Genomic DNA, 15,780 nt, shown 5'->3' with positions numbered 1-15,780 from the left:
AGGAGGGCGCCAAAAGATCCATCTTGCATGAGGCTAAAAGAACTGGGTAGTTTATGCAAGGCACACATTTCAGCCGCAGCAAGGAAACTTAAATATTAGTATCTAAAGTTATAGACTCTTATCAAAGAACATTGGTAAGGAACAAGTTCAGCTGGTAGCGCTGTTGCATGGGCACAAAGTCATAGAAGGCAGCATCGAGAATCAATTTAGCCGCAGCACCAGCTTGGATAGCGCACCGCTGTTTTAAGAGCGACTGTTGAGGTTGGCGAGGAGTTCAAATAGTGCTCATAACATTACGATGTCGTTGGAAATGATACTTGGCTGCGAGCACCAGGTATAGAACCCCTTGAATGCACTGGAGTTTTAACAACAGTATAGTGTGACTGTGTAACGACCCTCTCTTAAATGATTCTGCGAGAATATATTTCATTACCGGCATGACTGGCATTCGTGTCAAGGTAGCACTTTTGGAGTGTGAGATCAAGGCGAGCCTTGGTGTGATTTACGTGGACCAATATACCATCTACCCTCGCTTCCTGGGGCTAAAGTTGGATGAAACGAGGCTGACCCAAAGGCCGGCATCAGAGAAGCTCGTAGTCATTATGCTTCGATCCTATAGTGCTTCTTATATTATTAATAGTAAAGAAGAATTAAATGATTCTGGTGATCATGTGTCACACGGTTACACGGGGGCCACGATCAAGGGACCTAGGGCAAAGGTCCTCACCGACTTCTTGTATCTATAAAACTTTGGTCCCTCAAGGACTTGAGGAAATCAAGGACCTTTAATACCAAATAGATGAATTGAGCTATCGACTCCACGCCCTCACAGAGCCCTTGCCACATCAACCGGTTGGCCGTTTCACACGAGCCACTATGGTTTGAAACAGAAATTATGACAGCTATATCCCTTTTGGGCTGCGTGGGCATATGTTATTCTGCAGTTTTGGTGTTAATTGTCGGATCCAGTACTTCTCGGCATTCTACAACGAGCCATCAGTTCCTTAGCCAAATCACTTCTACCGAACCGGTTGGCGATGGAGATTGGAGTACTACCATCGTACTGCTAGCATCGGGGTCAGCTCCTGCCCGCAAAAGCACATTGACGACGTCCGCATGGCCGTATCCGACGGCCCAAGACAATGCAGTCCGCCCACTACGATCTTGTCGATCGATTTGTACTTGTTTGCTGTCGATAAGAGCCTGGACAGTATCCGGCGCGCCGGTCTGTGTAGCCCACGCCAAGGGTGTCCAACCATCTATGTCTTCAGCATCCACCCCGGGACATCCGCAGTCGAGAAGTTTCACAACGACTTCGCAGTGCCCAGCGGCACTAGCCCATGATATGGCTGTTCTCTTGTCCTTGTCGATACTTGCTCTGCTCACCGTACTATTCTCTAGAAGTATCTCAACTGTGTTAATCCGACCATTGCCTGAGGCCCAGGAGAGAGCGGATCTTTCCTTATTTTCCGGGATGTTGGCTCCGATACCAGGTAATTTGAGTAGCATCTCAAGCATGTCGGCCATGCCATCCCCAGCAGCCCATGATATGGCTGTGCGCCCTTGTTTATCTCTGCGATTGATGTTTACGCTGCGTCGCTTGGCAAGGCTCGAGACTGTAGAGCGATCCCCCCCTCCTACTGCCCAAAAGAAAGGGGTTTCACCAGAATGATCTGGCTCATTATGATTCATCGTTGCAATCAGGCCGTTTCAGCAATTCCTTGACGATATCGTTATGACCACCGCCGCAAGCAAACGAGAGAGCGCTCCTCTCCCCTCGCCCTAGCATGTGGATGTTGGTCCGTTGGTCCGCCAAAAATTTGACGACACATGCGAAGTTGCCGTGCTCAGACGCAGTTGTCAGTGCCGTCTGTCTCTCCAACTCCTTGGAGTTGGGATCTGCACCGGCGCGAAGCAAAGTCGCAACAATCCTATCGTGGCCCAGCCGGGCAGCCCAGTAAAGACTTCGGTCCTTGTGCTTGAGAAGCCTTCTGTTCACCTAGTAAATCATTCAAAACACTGTTTAAGTTGAACCGTGACGCTAAAACAACAGGATCCTTCTCAAAACTATCGGCATCTACCGAACCCACGGCCCGCGTTTGGCAGAAGCCCAGCTAGTTGCGGCAGCATGCAGTATTCACCTCTAGAAGTGATCTCGCTCCTTTCTTCAGATCGGGTGATGCAACTGCCTCGCAAATGGCAAAGTGCTTTGCCCAGTATAACGCCGCATAGCTGTAAAACACGAAATTGGAACTAAGTGCTTTACAAATATCGGAATACCGGACATCTGTTTCGTCATAAAGCACATGAGAATTGAAGTTGAGATCTTCGTTGTCCTAAAAATCGCCTGTAAGATCGCCGATCGGTGATTCGGTAAGACACAGTGACGCATCCAATGACAGCTCAGTCAACGAGCTCTGCGGCTCAAAAAGTCGATTTGAAAGTTATGAAGGAGCAAATATTGTATACAGGCAGTAGCCAATCGAAGAGCGGAGGTTTGCGCATTTACCGCGCGTAAAGGAGGAAGGCTGTCGCGCTCATCGACACTTTGCTCTAGAATGCACTCCTTTACAGACTGGTGGACCAGAGAAACATGCAGCGCCGAGACCCTAACCAGGGCCTAAGGATTCCCTAGACAGTATCATCGCATTCTAAGTATCTCGTATTACATCGTTGACGGTAAAATGCGTTGATTTTAAAGTGTATGCGAAATTGAGTTCGTCCAGATGTAAGGGCCGTGAGCTTGCTAGTAGCAGCTTCAGGAGATGAGAGGCATCATTTAGGTGGTGAGTGGGTATACTAGTCAAGTATCGCTTGTACGTGTTCGCGAGATCCTCCGGAATGCTAGCAATAATCTTCTCTAATTCAGTCTTAGCGGTGAGGAAGCTCGTCTTAAGAGATGCTAAGAAAACTTGAATCCATAGAGATGTCTGACCTACTTTAAGCATCATACTTTGGTACAAATATTGCCGTACATGGTTTAAGAACTATCGATTTTGAGAGATTTCATTGACCCGTTCCCGGATATATTTTCGTAAATCGTCCACATAACCAGGTTAACTGTCGTCGATCGATATTCGAGACTGTAAAACTTGTTTGGTGGTAGCGTAGGATTCATGAAGGAAAGGTCGGCTAGTCAGAAGGAATTTAACTCTGGCACCCTATGACACTGAATAGAGAGAGTTTGATAGCATTTCGGAGATTGAATCTAGCAACTGACGACAGGAATTCTTCTCGCACTCATCGAGGGCGTCCAATATTATGTATGTAAAGCGAGATATCGGATCTTGAAGTATCTTGAGGAATAAACTCCACAGCAGGGCAAACGATTGGATCATGCTTCGACCCTGTAGATCGTAGACTTTTCGAACGTGATCAATCATGGAACGATGGCGACTAATAAATTGGAAGATAAGACCCATAAGAACCGCCCTTGCAACTGTTTGCTTGTTCTTGTTCTGACAAAATTATACGAGAACGGTCCGTGATCGTGCGTCGATTTCTCCGAGGTGTTAGGCCAGAGAATAGGAAAGGGTTGTTTTACCGCAGCCGGGGTGTCCGGTTAACCAAAGCAGAGCATTGCTACCCTTTTCAAACCAGGCCACGAATGCATTATAGTCGCGTATCCATTGGCAAGTGCCTGCCACGGGCTTTGGAGGCTGTTGCTCATATTGAGCTAGGTTGAAATCGTTGAGCAGATTGACGCAGGTTACTTCCACGTCATTGAAGACTTAAAAGTTGTTAGGGAATTGTTGCGGCATTGTTAATTGCTGTATAACTCACTCCTATTAGACGAATGAGTACTTGCACGCCGGAGCGCCAGATTAACCTGTGGTGACTGGCGGACAATCCTTCGGAGCGCCCTCACCACATCTAGGTAGCTGAATGACGTGTCACAGTCAAAGCGACAAATTGTTCGATGGTCCTCCCACAGAGGCATTGAGTCCTCATTAGCTATGCCAAGCTCAGCAGATGAACGGTCCACAGTCTGTGTTCAAGCCGTTAGAACATCGTAGGTTACAGGGGATAGACAACGGAAGAACAACTGAATCTAAGTCATTTCCATACCAAGGAAGAAAGAGGCGGCGTCACTCTGTTCTCATAAAAGGTAACCACCGACAAGGTTTGCAAACGGTGCCGAACTGAGATGAGGAGATTCTGGAGCGCGTTCGAGTTGCAGCTGAGATATACTAAACGCTCCGTTGTGGCGGCTCTCGGCCGCAGCCCAATGGTTGTAGAGGCTTTGCAGGCGTTCACGATAGTGAAGACTACATTGGCAAAGTCGGCGGTTTTACTGCCTCTATGAGGTGTGGCTAGGAATACCACACCTATTGTTAATCTCAGTACCCCCCCAGTGGGTTAATACCATGCATTACGAGAACGGAAAAATACGAATCTGCTTGCAGACAAGCCCTCCAAGGCTGTGACATACGAAAATGATGGAGCGAGTTCGCTGGCTGTGTGTTAGATGCGATAAGGAGTAATATCGTAGATAGAAGTTACCTCTGTGGAGTCCTCTATGCGATCTCTTAAAGAGCCAAGGAACTTCCGTCTAAATTCCGGCACCCTTGCACGCATATCTACATCCATGAGTTTTGAGGGGTAGCTAAAGGTATATACACGGCACCCTGGCAAGAAACTCGGGAGAAAATCGCGAAGCCACAGCTTTCCTGTCGACGGATGGGTTCATGTTTTGTACGCATCCCCATTAAGGCCATAAACTGCTATTATATCGACCAGGAAACTCTCCAAGTGCGAAGATTCTGGCCAGATCTCGTCGGTCTTCACGTCGGTCTTCAATTCGAATAAGCCATATTGATGCTGATGTTCTGCGTGATGCTGGCTTGGCTTGGCTATATCTTCTTTCTGAGCGCTTCTGGATGCCTCCGAATCCGAGCTAGCGGGTGAGCTAGAACGCTTGAAGACTTTTTGTCTGAAGCGCTCGACGTGCTTCATGTCTCAAGGCGATGGACTTTGATTATCTTACTAAAGATTCAACGGGAGGAGACTCTGGGTTGAGGCTGGCGAGGCCATTGATGTGAGGATGAAAACCTACAGAGGGAACTGTCGAACACGGCCCGTGCCGCAAACCCCACCAAAAACGACTCCACTCTATCCATGTCGAGTCACCAGTCACGTGCAGAGCAATTAAAAAAATCCTATTCTCGCCACCAACAGTTACCAGACAACAATTGCTGCTAAGTCGTTGAGCGTCCTGGGTGATGATGAATCTGGGAAGAAGACTCTCATCGGAAACCCCATCTACAAGATATGGAGCAAATGGCAATCGGTTGAGCCGATGCTGACGATCGCTAGTGTGGACTGGAGCTACCACAAGTGGAAGAGCTAGAGCGTGAGGGCATTCGACAATACGCCGAAATCACAACATTATACAGGAGAGAAGGCCATGATTAATGTTTTCATAGTCCGTCACTGCCTTTATGGTTCAAATTACGTCGCCACATGTTTCAAGTTCGATAGTATGCCCCAGCTAGTCAGTTACCCGATGTCGTACTCTGGGTTATTGATGCCACGGATGCAGCGAATTGGACTCCATCGGCACAAAAACTTGCGACTTGACTGTCCAGAGGAACCTTGCGGCCTCGATAGAATGCAAACCCAAGTGCTGTCGCATATGCCTCGAGATTCCACTTCTCTAAATCCTGAGGCACTAAAACCCTCCCCGAGCTGAATTCAATAGCGGCAATGGTTCTGATACAGTTGAGCAAGTAGGACGAAATTCCGCCGGTAACCAGAGTGTGTTTTCCCCGTTAAGATGGAAACAGTTTGTTTTTTATATACCCGCCGCCATTTTGGTAAGACGACAATAGAGATATAGTTAAGCCAAGATGAACGGAGGATGATGCTCCACATCTCGATGAAAGAGACTCTGAAGGGGAGGATCAAGACGATTATTTCGTATGCGGCCGTTTTGATCCGGGCGTCTTTCCCAAGTAACCTCCTTGGCAGCCACGACAGAACACGTAACATACGTTTAAGGATTGGTATAATTCCTCCATTGCTTCATGGCAATCACATAGTCTCGCGCTAATATGGAAGGTTATTTTTACCAGTCACATTTAACTATAATTATGTCAAGGTCATCAATTTCTCGTCTAAAGCTTAGGTAGTTCGATCCAAAGTTGTGTAGCAGTTGATTGTCTACAGTATTCTTCCACGGCTTCCACCTAGTTCTCTTGGTCATAGAGGGCCGAAAACATTACAGATGAAGGCAGACTACCGCTGATATTCAAAATTGAGACTACATCCTTTAACAGAGGCTCCATTGGAGTCATGAAGGACAAATCCTCACACTTTCCTCTGCCTCCACTAATTTTAACTCCAATTACATACCCATGCCTATTTTCCCTTTCTATGACCCATGACCCGGAGTCTCTTTCAAGAAACAAGGGTTCATCTTTGGCCCCCATGATTGTAATTTTTTTTGTCTTCCCACAATTCTCAAACTCAATCACAGTTAGATCATCGAGAATTTCTTCAGTTTAGCCTGGTTGGGCCCCCTGCATATAGACCGTCTGGCGTTGTCTAACTTGAATTTTCCCTTCAACAGTAGTGTACTCCAAGCGCCTGTATTGCTCAACGGCTTCGCAATCGATTTTCCATTGATCATGTTTCGAGAAGCAGATCGACATAGACCTCGAATGAGAGTCCAGTCCACACTAATAGCTCCAATACCAATGTGTTGGCTATCAGTTGTTCAAAATGCGACTGGATTGATTGTGTTCTTGACAGGATATTGTCCATTTATTGCCTCTGTGAAACCAAAACAGGCACAGGTAGAATCTGTCTGGTCGGCACCGTCAGCTATTGCAGCTATAAAATCGCTGTCTACGAGCATGGGGGAGTGAAACAAGTCAGAGTCTTGGATTGCTTTCAAGCTCTATAAGCCAAAGTCAGTAGGCCCCTAATCTTCGACGATGGAAGTCATTCATTCTTCTTGGCCAACAAGGACAAGAATTTTGGCTTATCATGCATTTAACTGTAATTGGATCGGGTAGAAAGGTTGTGATGTGAGTGCCACTCAATCTTTTGTCGATATTTGCTCCCTGCAAGCATGAACGGTCAAGGACGTATTCCACCGTAAGCAAGACTGATTAGGCGTGGAGTTCTGGGATGACCAATGATGCCGTCGATCAGATGTCTGATATTGTTTGAGCTGAGTGGAATACTCTCGGTGAAATAAGCCTGGGATAGCGATAATGAGGCTCACACTCAGGGGGTTGTCCTACTTTTGCGGTCTTTACCCGATCAAACTTGCGGTTGCAGTTCAAGTTCAGCACACGATTACAGGTTGTCCGCTCGCTCGCAAGACGATGTGTAACCAGACGGAATGGGGCCGCTTGAGGTTTCTTGAATATCTATGGCCTTTTATTGCCATTCTGGACTTGTATTGTTTGTCAAAAAACAAAGCAAGTCACGGCATAGCTCACGACGTTTCTCTCCAGCGTCTTAACCGGACTACATGGTGTCAATTGCAGAGTAAAGCGGGTGAATGTTCACCTTTCCGCCGTTCCTTATGCCGAATCTTTTCCGACACTTAGATGCCCTCTATTGAGTCCCCCTTTTTTCATTTTTTTTATAATTTAATATGGTTCCGCTTGCTTTCAAATAAAACACGTTCGTGTTTCTATGCAAATCTATGGATTTTTCACAACGCGGGCCTAGTTAAAGACCAGATCGCTTTAAAACGTAATCTTCGCTCTTTTTAGCACAGACTTGCACACACACTATATATAGATATGTGTGTGTGTGTAATAGATGGATGTCTTTGTAGGATTTCGGACTACCACGTCTGAGTTGTGTGCGCGAGTCACGTGCTCCACCCTCGTCGGCAAATGTACCGAGATCCATAACCCCTGGAACATGGGGCACGTAGATGGCTTTAGCTGGCTTGAATTAATTGTCAATCTTCCCCAGCAATCGTAGTACGCAGCCAGGGGTTAGATGCTCGGCTCTCAACTTTCTGATGTCATCATGCAGAGCGGAACAAGCGGATATACTGTCGTGTAGAACCACAGCCAAAATGAGTTGTCCAGTCCTGATCAATAACCACCGAAACGCCTCCATCGACCGAGTGTTATTTAACCCAAAAACTGTCAAGCAAACCAATAAGGCCAAATTCAAACATGGACACAGAATACAGGCGGAAATGGGTTGCCAAAGCCTGCCAGAGATGCAGGTCCATGAAGTCCAAGGTATGGTCTCAATTAGGACGGGACATCACTGCCGCGAGGGTAAATCTGCTCATAGTGCGACGGACAACCACCGGCCATCATCGTGGATCGCGGGAGGTCGCCCGAGCTGAAGTGAGAGAAGTCTATCCAATACATAAATAGAATACCAGACACGGCGTCGCTCTTCAATGTCTAGTGAATGATTGTGTTGTGTATGGTCTATATCTTCACTTTCTACGTGCAGCCCGATACTTTGAGCTACACGCACTGCTTGTCCTAGTATTGTCCAGCAGCTGTGACTGTTAACGTATCCTTGTATAGTAATTTCTAAAAGATGGGACGTACCTTCCTGTCCTGCACACGACCAGGAGATAAAAACATCGCTCTAAAAGAAGTGAGACCTGGGCAAGCGAGCGTTCTAGGTTAGACGTTGGCGCTAAGGTCAACGCGCACAAGAAATACTTCCCATGACGCACATCATCAGCTTCGTCTTTGCCTGGTAATGCTCCATAGTATCTGATAGCTCATATGGTGTCTGCAAGAATCAGAACTAGGTCCAAAAGAAACTTTTTGAGAAGACATGGCCTACATAAAAGAGCGGTCCTGACGTTGCTTCTACCATTCTAAGCCTAGGGGCTATCTTGGTCTCCAAGTGTCTCATAATCTTGCATAAATTGTGATTCGGGAATGAAAGGAAAGGCAATGTGAATGGTTGTAAAGTACGCAATTATGTATTGTTGAGTCCCCCCCCCCAAGACCGGCAGCAAGATGGTCTTCCAAGCGGCCTTGTCAGAGGACACCAGACTCTCGCCCTGGTCATAGCTCTCAAAATCGTCCTCTGTCCTTGCTCTCCAGTCTTGCTTTTGGAGAAAATGTCTCACGAAATTGACAAAATGAATGTCGCTGACCTCGCCAAAATAGCCTGGAGACCGATCGACGTGGCTAGATGGTGATTTACTGCGAGAGTCGCTAGGCACGGCACGTGCTATTATTTTTGTCCTTGTGCTGGAGATGGCGTCGTCAAGCTGTGTTTTGATTCTTGAGCTCTTTTAAAGGACTGCCTCTTGTTCCGGGCCAGACGGAAGCAGGGAAATGACATGGTCGGGTAGTCTTTCTTGTTGGTGTATCGCATGGTGCAAGTTCGGTAGGCCCTCAGAGACACCGGGACTGAAGCGATCGCTTGTTCCAGTCCGCAAGCGAGGTCTCTGCAGGCGATAAATGCTGGTATATCCGTAACCCCGATATCTAATGCATGAATCCGAGCTAGTGACGCCGAGATTGATTGGACTGGCGATGTTGTCGAAGATAGAGCCGACAATAGTCCATCTGCAGGTGACTATTTTCTTGCAGTAATTGCTTTCTCAGGAATCGTTGGCCGCGTTATCGGAGGTTTGTATTGCCCCCGGCGAAGCCATTTAGCCTCGGAGGACCTGCTGAATACGAAAGACCTTGACGGAACAGCTGGTGCAGTGGAAAGTAGCACTCCCGAGAGTTCTCCGCTTTGATCTGGGACATACGTTTGAGCAGTCGCATATATTCAGCAGACAGGCCTGTCCCTACATCTCTTCACCGGCTTCCAGACACTCGCCCAGTCCTCATCATTTGACTACTCATACCGGAATACATTACCCATAAAGTACCATCTTCGCGCGCTCATCTACCGGCCGTACCTATGCCACCCGCTCTTGATGCACCTGGGCGACCCTAGCGCAACCATCAGCCAGTGGACTGGCCACTGATACGCGTAAACGAGAGAACATGCATCATGGAAGCACGCGAGACGACACGGCTGCTCCACGGCATCTCTAGCAAAGAAGACCTGGTTCATGACTTTCCATGGTGGCAGATGAATCTCAGAGCATTGACAAGAAAACCACATTTTCATTTTTTAAAAAAGCTTCAATAAAATACTAAATTATAATAATAAATACATAAATTAGCTTATATAAAAAAGGGGGTCCCTTTAGCTTTTTATAAGCTTAAAAACTAGATTATATAGTTTTCTAAAAACTTATTATACTATACTATACTTGTAAGATTGTAGGAGGGACTGGAAGTCAGGTAGCCAAAGTAGGGGTAGCTGTATTGTAATAACTAAAGCTTATCCTATTTTCTAGTTGTGCGAGATGCAGGGGATATGGTCCCAAAGCCCCCGTTCCACGTGACGTTGTCAATCGCGTTGCAGGTGGGCGGGGTTTCCCAACCACCTTACAATACTATAAAAACTATATTTTATAGTTTCTTAAGTTTTAAGCTTATAAGAGTATATAAGGACTAACTTTTTTATTATTAGCTTATAATTTTAGATTTATATTAGTGATTCGTAAAACTTATAATTCTATAAGTATTTTATTAGATTTAATATAATTTTTTATATTAGAAACTATAAAAACTACAAAACTACAAAACTACACTACAGTCAATGCTCTGCCTGAGTTGATTCATGTTTAGTCTGCGCCAGCTCCATCTTGCTTGTATCAAGCATGTTTGCAGAGGAAACACTTGAACTGTCATCCGGGCTCGAAACCGTCGGGCTGTCCGATGACGGGGAAACATGTCCCAAGCTTTTCGATGCTGTCAGCAAGAACTCGGCGGGAGCTGGAATCGCCCGGGATATGATGAAGGCCTGCAAGAAATCGGCGTGAGATGGAGTACGTATGAAACCTGGCCATCGCGATATACTTGCTAACTATTCACAGAGGATGCCAGCGGCAGCACCCTAAAACTGCGAGGGAGGGTGGAAAAGCATCCAGCCATTCACCAGACTTTCAGAACCAGGCATCCTACCTGAGTGCAATGCCGGCTTTGCTACATGTTGGTGATTACGGGCAACATTTTCTCGCCTCCAGTGGCCCAATGCCAACAAACTACTACTGGCCAGCAGAAATCGTGGACTCTATGGCATGGTCGGCGCAGTCTTTTTTTGGCCACGGAAGGCCGAGCCATGCAGAAGGCGTAGAGCAGAGTTAGGGTGAGATCAACGAAAATGTGTAACTTCAACGACGCCATACGTTGATCTATTCATATTCCCCGCCTCAAATACTGAAATTGTTTAGCAACTTTCCTCAAAGTCTTCCCTTGAATATGATGTTGCATATGTTGCCATTCCTCAGCTTTCTCAACAGTGACATGATGAAGCAGTTGCTGCTGCCATCTATTCACCATCGGAAGCCAATTCGCCATTGTACGCTATTCCTAGCATGATGGTTATAAAGTTTTTGAGGCTTTTTCTATGCTTGGCTTCATAAACCAGCTTCAGTCCCTTCGCTCTAGTATTATTCCCGAAGCCTCCCCATCTCCAGCAACCATATCTCCGAAAAGCCTGCTCAAAGAAATCAATTGCCGCAATAGTCCAACGGCATGGCGTGTCTGAAAATGTTGAAGGGAGAGAAAGGGGGGCGAAAAGAGCGGTGAGAATTGGATCAATCGCACCGAACAGGTCCTTACATCAAAGTACAAAATCTTTCCAATTTCTCAAACAGACAGTCTTTAAAAAGCTGAGAAGAGCCGTAAGTGCTGAAGAATGTTGATTCAATAACTTTTCATGCCTTTGCACTATGCGAGGATAATTTTTTGGACGTTGGTTGGACGCTAAGCCGAGATACCCACGACAATTTTGCGCAGGGGAATATATTTCAATGAGAGATTTGCTTCCATAAAAGGGTTTTGGGCCTCTTTGGGACATCATTGGCGATAGTATCTACTGAACTTCCATGAACACAATAAGGCCATGATTGATGGGCAAGTATTTGCACTGTCCATAAAACGTGAGCCTTTGTTACACGATAATGGAACTACATTTCCGGTCAGTGGGAGTAGGGTTTCCCCAACGGTCTTGTTGCCCCATTACAAAGGGAAATTTTGGCCGTACCTAGGCCAGGGAACCGTGACTAACCACGCAAGACACCATGAGTACACGCATCGCGATGCGTCAGACACATTAGCCGAATTGGTGATTCATCACAGCGAAGCGCAACCATATGCTTGTGAGAAAAGATGTATGGTTAACTAACTCAGTTCTCAACATAGTTTAGTGCTGCGGAAATAAAATCTCATGTAGTGGAAATCTTGCGCCGCATAATTAGTGATTTTATGCCGCGAAGAAAGAACAATTCTCTTCTGGGGGCTCCACCCGCATAAAACTGCCTTCGCACTTACAACAGCATTTCAGACGGAATCCCTGCGCTGTCAGAGTGAGGTTTCAAGTGTCGCACTACCGATCGGCCACATCAAGCATTGGAGCATTAGAGGAGGAAAACTAGTGGTCGTCAGGGTACGAGACCGTAGACAGTGCTTGGAAAAAGCACTGCCGATCCGCATGACAATATGCTCGGCCGCAGGCGGGGCCATCTCTTCCGGTATATCTGACTGTGTGTAATCCCTCAAATGACCATCTCAGAACAGCATTGGTTCACATAGGGCCGAGGCACTTGACTAGTGAGAACCTTTGCAGGACGACTCGAAACAAGCCATGTCTAGCCGAATCAGGAAGCTGCTGATATCCACCTCATCTATAACCTTTTCATTTTAGGAAAGAGGTAGCTTATAAATACACAATCTGTTGAGGTTGTATGGGAAGACAGCGGCGCGCATAGACAGTGTTGCTATCACGAGCTTCCATGCGGATGGGCACACCCAGCTTGCAATGATCAATGCATTCTCGTTCCCAACGCATATTTGAGTTTTCAGTTTTTCACTGCCACTATCTAGCGCCGTTTTAAATGATACCATCTTTTCTAACGGACAAGCACACATGGCATCAAGTATAGGTAAAAGATGGAAGTCTGCCTTGTAAGCCCATGGCTTACCCTTGACGCTATCAAGACAGGCACGAAAGCAACGGCTACAAGAAAAAGGGCCGGAAGCCAAGGCATATAACTCAGTAGAATACATTCTCATTGCGCTTATTTCAATCTCGACCATGTGACTTGAGCTGTAATATTAGAAAACTCCCCCCTCGTTTCAGTTGATTGTATCAATTTTTGGTTCGCATTTTTGCTGTACTTCGATAGCCTTGAGGATTTTGATTATTGAGCCTGAATCATAATGCTCTCGGCGCAGGATGTTGGAGCAAAAGAATATCATAAGAGTCAAGTCGTAGCCGTCGTCCCATGTCAATAGCCGCAGTGACACTGATGTGCATGCAAAAACACCTATATACCCTTGTCGCTTCAATAACCTTCTCTGTAACACGGGAAATGACTGCTCTATTTCCCATCTTTTCCGAGCTTCGCCTGGCACTAGTTATTAAGATGATTAGGAACACCAAGAGCGTTCTGGTGAAACACATGATATTCATCCCGTTGTGGGCCAAGACCAGGATTGGATCTTGTGTATACCTTGGGCTTTCGGCATTTGGGGCACGCAATTGAATGGCCATCTTCCGACGGCACTCGAGCAGACATGTAGGTTGAGAATTCATTAGACAAAGTTCAAACTGGCAGCCATATAAACACCATGTCCCGTCGTCATTTAGTTCCTCTCAGCATACACTACTTTCATTCATCAGACAGATACAGTTTAAGCACTCTTTTAACACAAACTCATTATTATGGCTATTGTCAAAGCCTTTGCTACTGCTATTATAGCCGCTCTCTCTTTAAGCGTGGCTGCCGCTCCTGCGCGAGACAACGCTCAAAATGATAAATATATCATCACTCTTAAGAGTGGTATTTCCTCTCGCGACGTCGAGTCCCATATGAACTGGGCCCGAGGCATCCACGATGCTAGCCTGGGCCGTCGTGCCCTGGATTTACCGGGTATTGAGAAGCGATATGACGTCGCTGATTTCCACGCGTACTTGGGGTCATTTGATAAAGAGACTCTTCGGAAAATCATGGAGAGCCCAGATGTAAGTCTACATACAGCATGGATAGTTGCTATCTTTTACATGAAATCCCACGAAACTGACCTCCGTATAGGTATTAGGCGTCGAACGCGATGCAGAGACAATCCCAATGGCGTTGACAACGCAGCAGAACCCTCCATGGGCTCTAAGCGCTATATCTAGTCGAACGCCAGGACCCCAGCCCTATCAGTATGACGATAGCGCTGGCAAGGATACTTTTGCATACGTTCTAGATTCAGGCGTCAACGCTAACCATGTGGAATTTGGCGGCCGTGCTACCATCGGCTACAGTGGCTACAGCAACAATAACCCCAACAAGGGTGTAGCCGATAGAAGTGGCCACGGAACTATGGTTGCCGGTCTTATTGCCTCTAACACCTACGGTGTGGCTAAGAAGGCAAATATTATTGCTGTCCAGAGTCAGAACTCGGCATCAGCTTTGCTAGACTCCATGTCTTGGGCTGTGCAGGATATCCAGAAGCAAGGCCGCGTCGGTCGGGCCGTCATTAACTACTCGGGAGGTAAGTAGGCGAGATTTTTGTTTCTCGCTCTTAGTATTCTTTGCGCTCTAACTAGAAGTAGGGATTCAGAAATTTGCTGATTCTAATCCTTTCGTGACCGAGAGTCCCGGAATTTCAATGGCCCGAATCATGGAGACGGCGTTTAACCAGGGAATTCTGTGTGTCATTGCTTCCGGCAACCAAGGGGTGGTAGTTGAACAATCCGACGCGCCTTATCAAGGGAACTCTACTAGCGCTTTAGTGGTTGGCGCCGTCGACGAAAAATGGGGCCATGCGAGCTTCTCCAACTACGGTCCCAGCGTTGATATCCTGGCTCCCGGTGCTAATGTTGTGACGACTACTATAGGCTCTGACACGGCTACAGTAACACAGTCGGGTACTTCGCTCGCAGCTCCTCACGTTGCGGGGCTGGCGTTGTACCTAATAACTGCCGAGAATATTAAGACGGCCGCGGAACTAAGGGCCAGGATCTTGGCTCTTGCCACCAAGAATAAAGTTACCAACGTCCCGGCTAACACGGTCAACCTGCTTGCGAGTAATAGGGCTCAGTAACCGATATATAGGGGACAGGGGGGGTTAGGAGTTCGTGACGGGATAAAGGCACGGGTTACTATTATCGACTGCGATTTGCATGAAGCGAATTGTTGACAAGGCAGAGACAAGTTCCCGAGGAAGACTCCAAACGAGAAACTTTTGGCAGAATATTTGTTTAAGTGGAGATAGTTAACAAATACTAATGTCACGTGGTTTACCTGTAGAGAAGTTTGAGCCGTAAATACTGTAAACCGCGACTAAAACTATTGGCGACAATGTCGTACTAAAAACTTCTCATCCCAAAGCTAAATATTTTGTGTAACTACATGTAAGTAACCTATTCCAGTAGGCAGTTGATACGGCCCCGTCAGGCCGGATCAGCAAGTAGCCACCATCCTTATCCCCCTTTCTCCAACGATTCCCGGGACAAAATCCATCACATCCCTTCGGCGCTGGCGCTGAAACCAGCTTGTCTTCTTTGACTAATTGCCGAAAATATTGATCGGTCATGCTGTTCAAGCGACCTGCCTGGTGTCACGATGATTATCAGGCTTGACCACTGCGCTATGGAGCAAAATCGTCGAGCAATAGCGGCCCCTGGTCGAACACCCTCGATACCCAACTTAAAAGTTTGCTCTCTTGGCCCTGACACCTAGCGATAGAACTTTGCCCTTTTTTGCTA

At 46.7% G+C, this 15,780-nt stretch overlaps 2 protein-coding genes across 2 annotated transcripts; one reads left to right on the top strand and one right to left on the bottom strand.

Annotated features, from left to right (window-relative positions):
- Positions 1-996: 996 nt before the first annotated feature.
- J3458_013374 (uncharacterized protein) lies at positions 997-1,692 on the bottom strand (the record flags this gene model as incomplete). Its single annotated transcript, XM_007816827.2, has 1 exon — positions 997-1,692. One exon carries the CDS (start codon positions 1,690-1,692, stop codon positions 997-999), a length of 696 nt encoding a protein of 231 aa, XP_007815018.2.
- A 12,054-nt stretch (positions 1,693-13,746) lies between these two features.
- Positions 13,747-15,116, top strand: J3458_013373 (uncharacterized protein; the record flags this gene model as incomplete). Its single annotated transcript, XM_007816825.2, has 3 exons — positions 13,747-14,046; positions 14,117-14,564; positions 14,626-15,116. 3 exons carry the CDS (start codon positions 13,747-13,749, stop codon positions 15,114-15,116), a joined length of 1,239 nt encoding a protein of 412 aa, XP_007815016.1.
- Between the last annotated feature and the right edge of the window lie 664 nt (positions 15,117-15,780).

This window comes from Metarhizium acridum (genome assembly GCF_019434415.1).
Source record: "Metarhizium acridum strain ARSEF 324 chromosome Unknown scaffold_276, whole genome shotgun sequence".
Taxonomy (NCBI): domain Eukaryota; kingdom Fungi; phylum Ascomycota; class Sordariomycetes; order Hypocreales; family Clavicipitaceae; genus Metarhizium; species Metarhizium acridum.
Note: the sequence above shows the minus strand (reverse complement) of the source record. Positions and strands in the feature narration are given on the sequence as shown.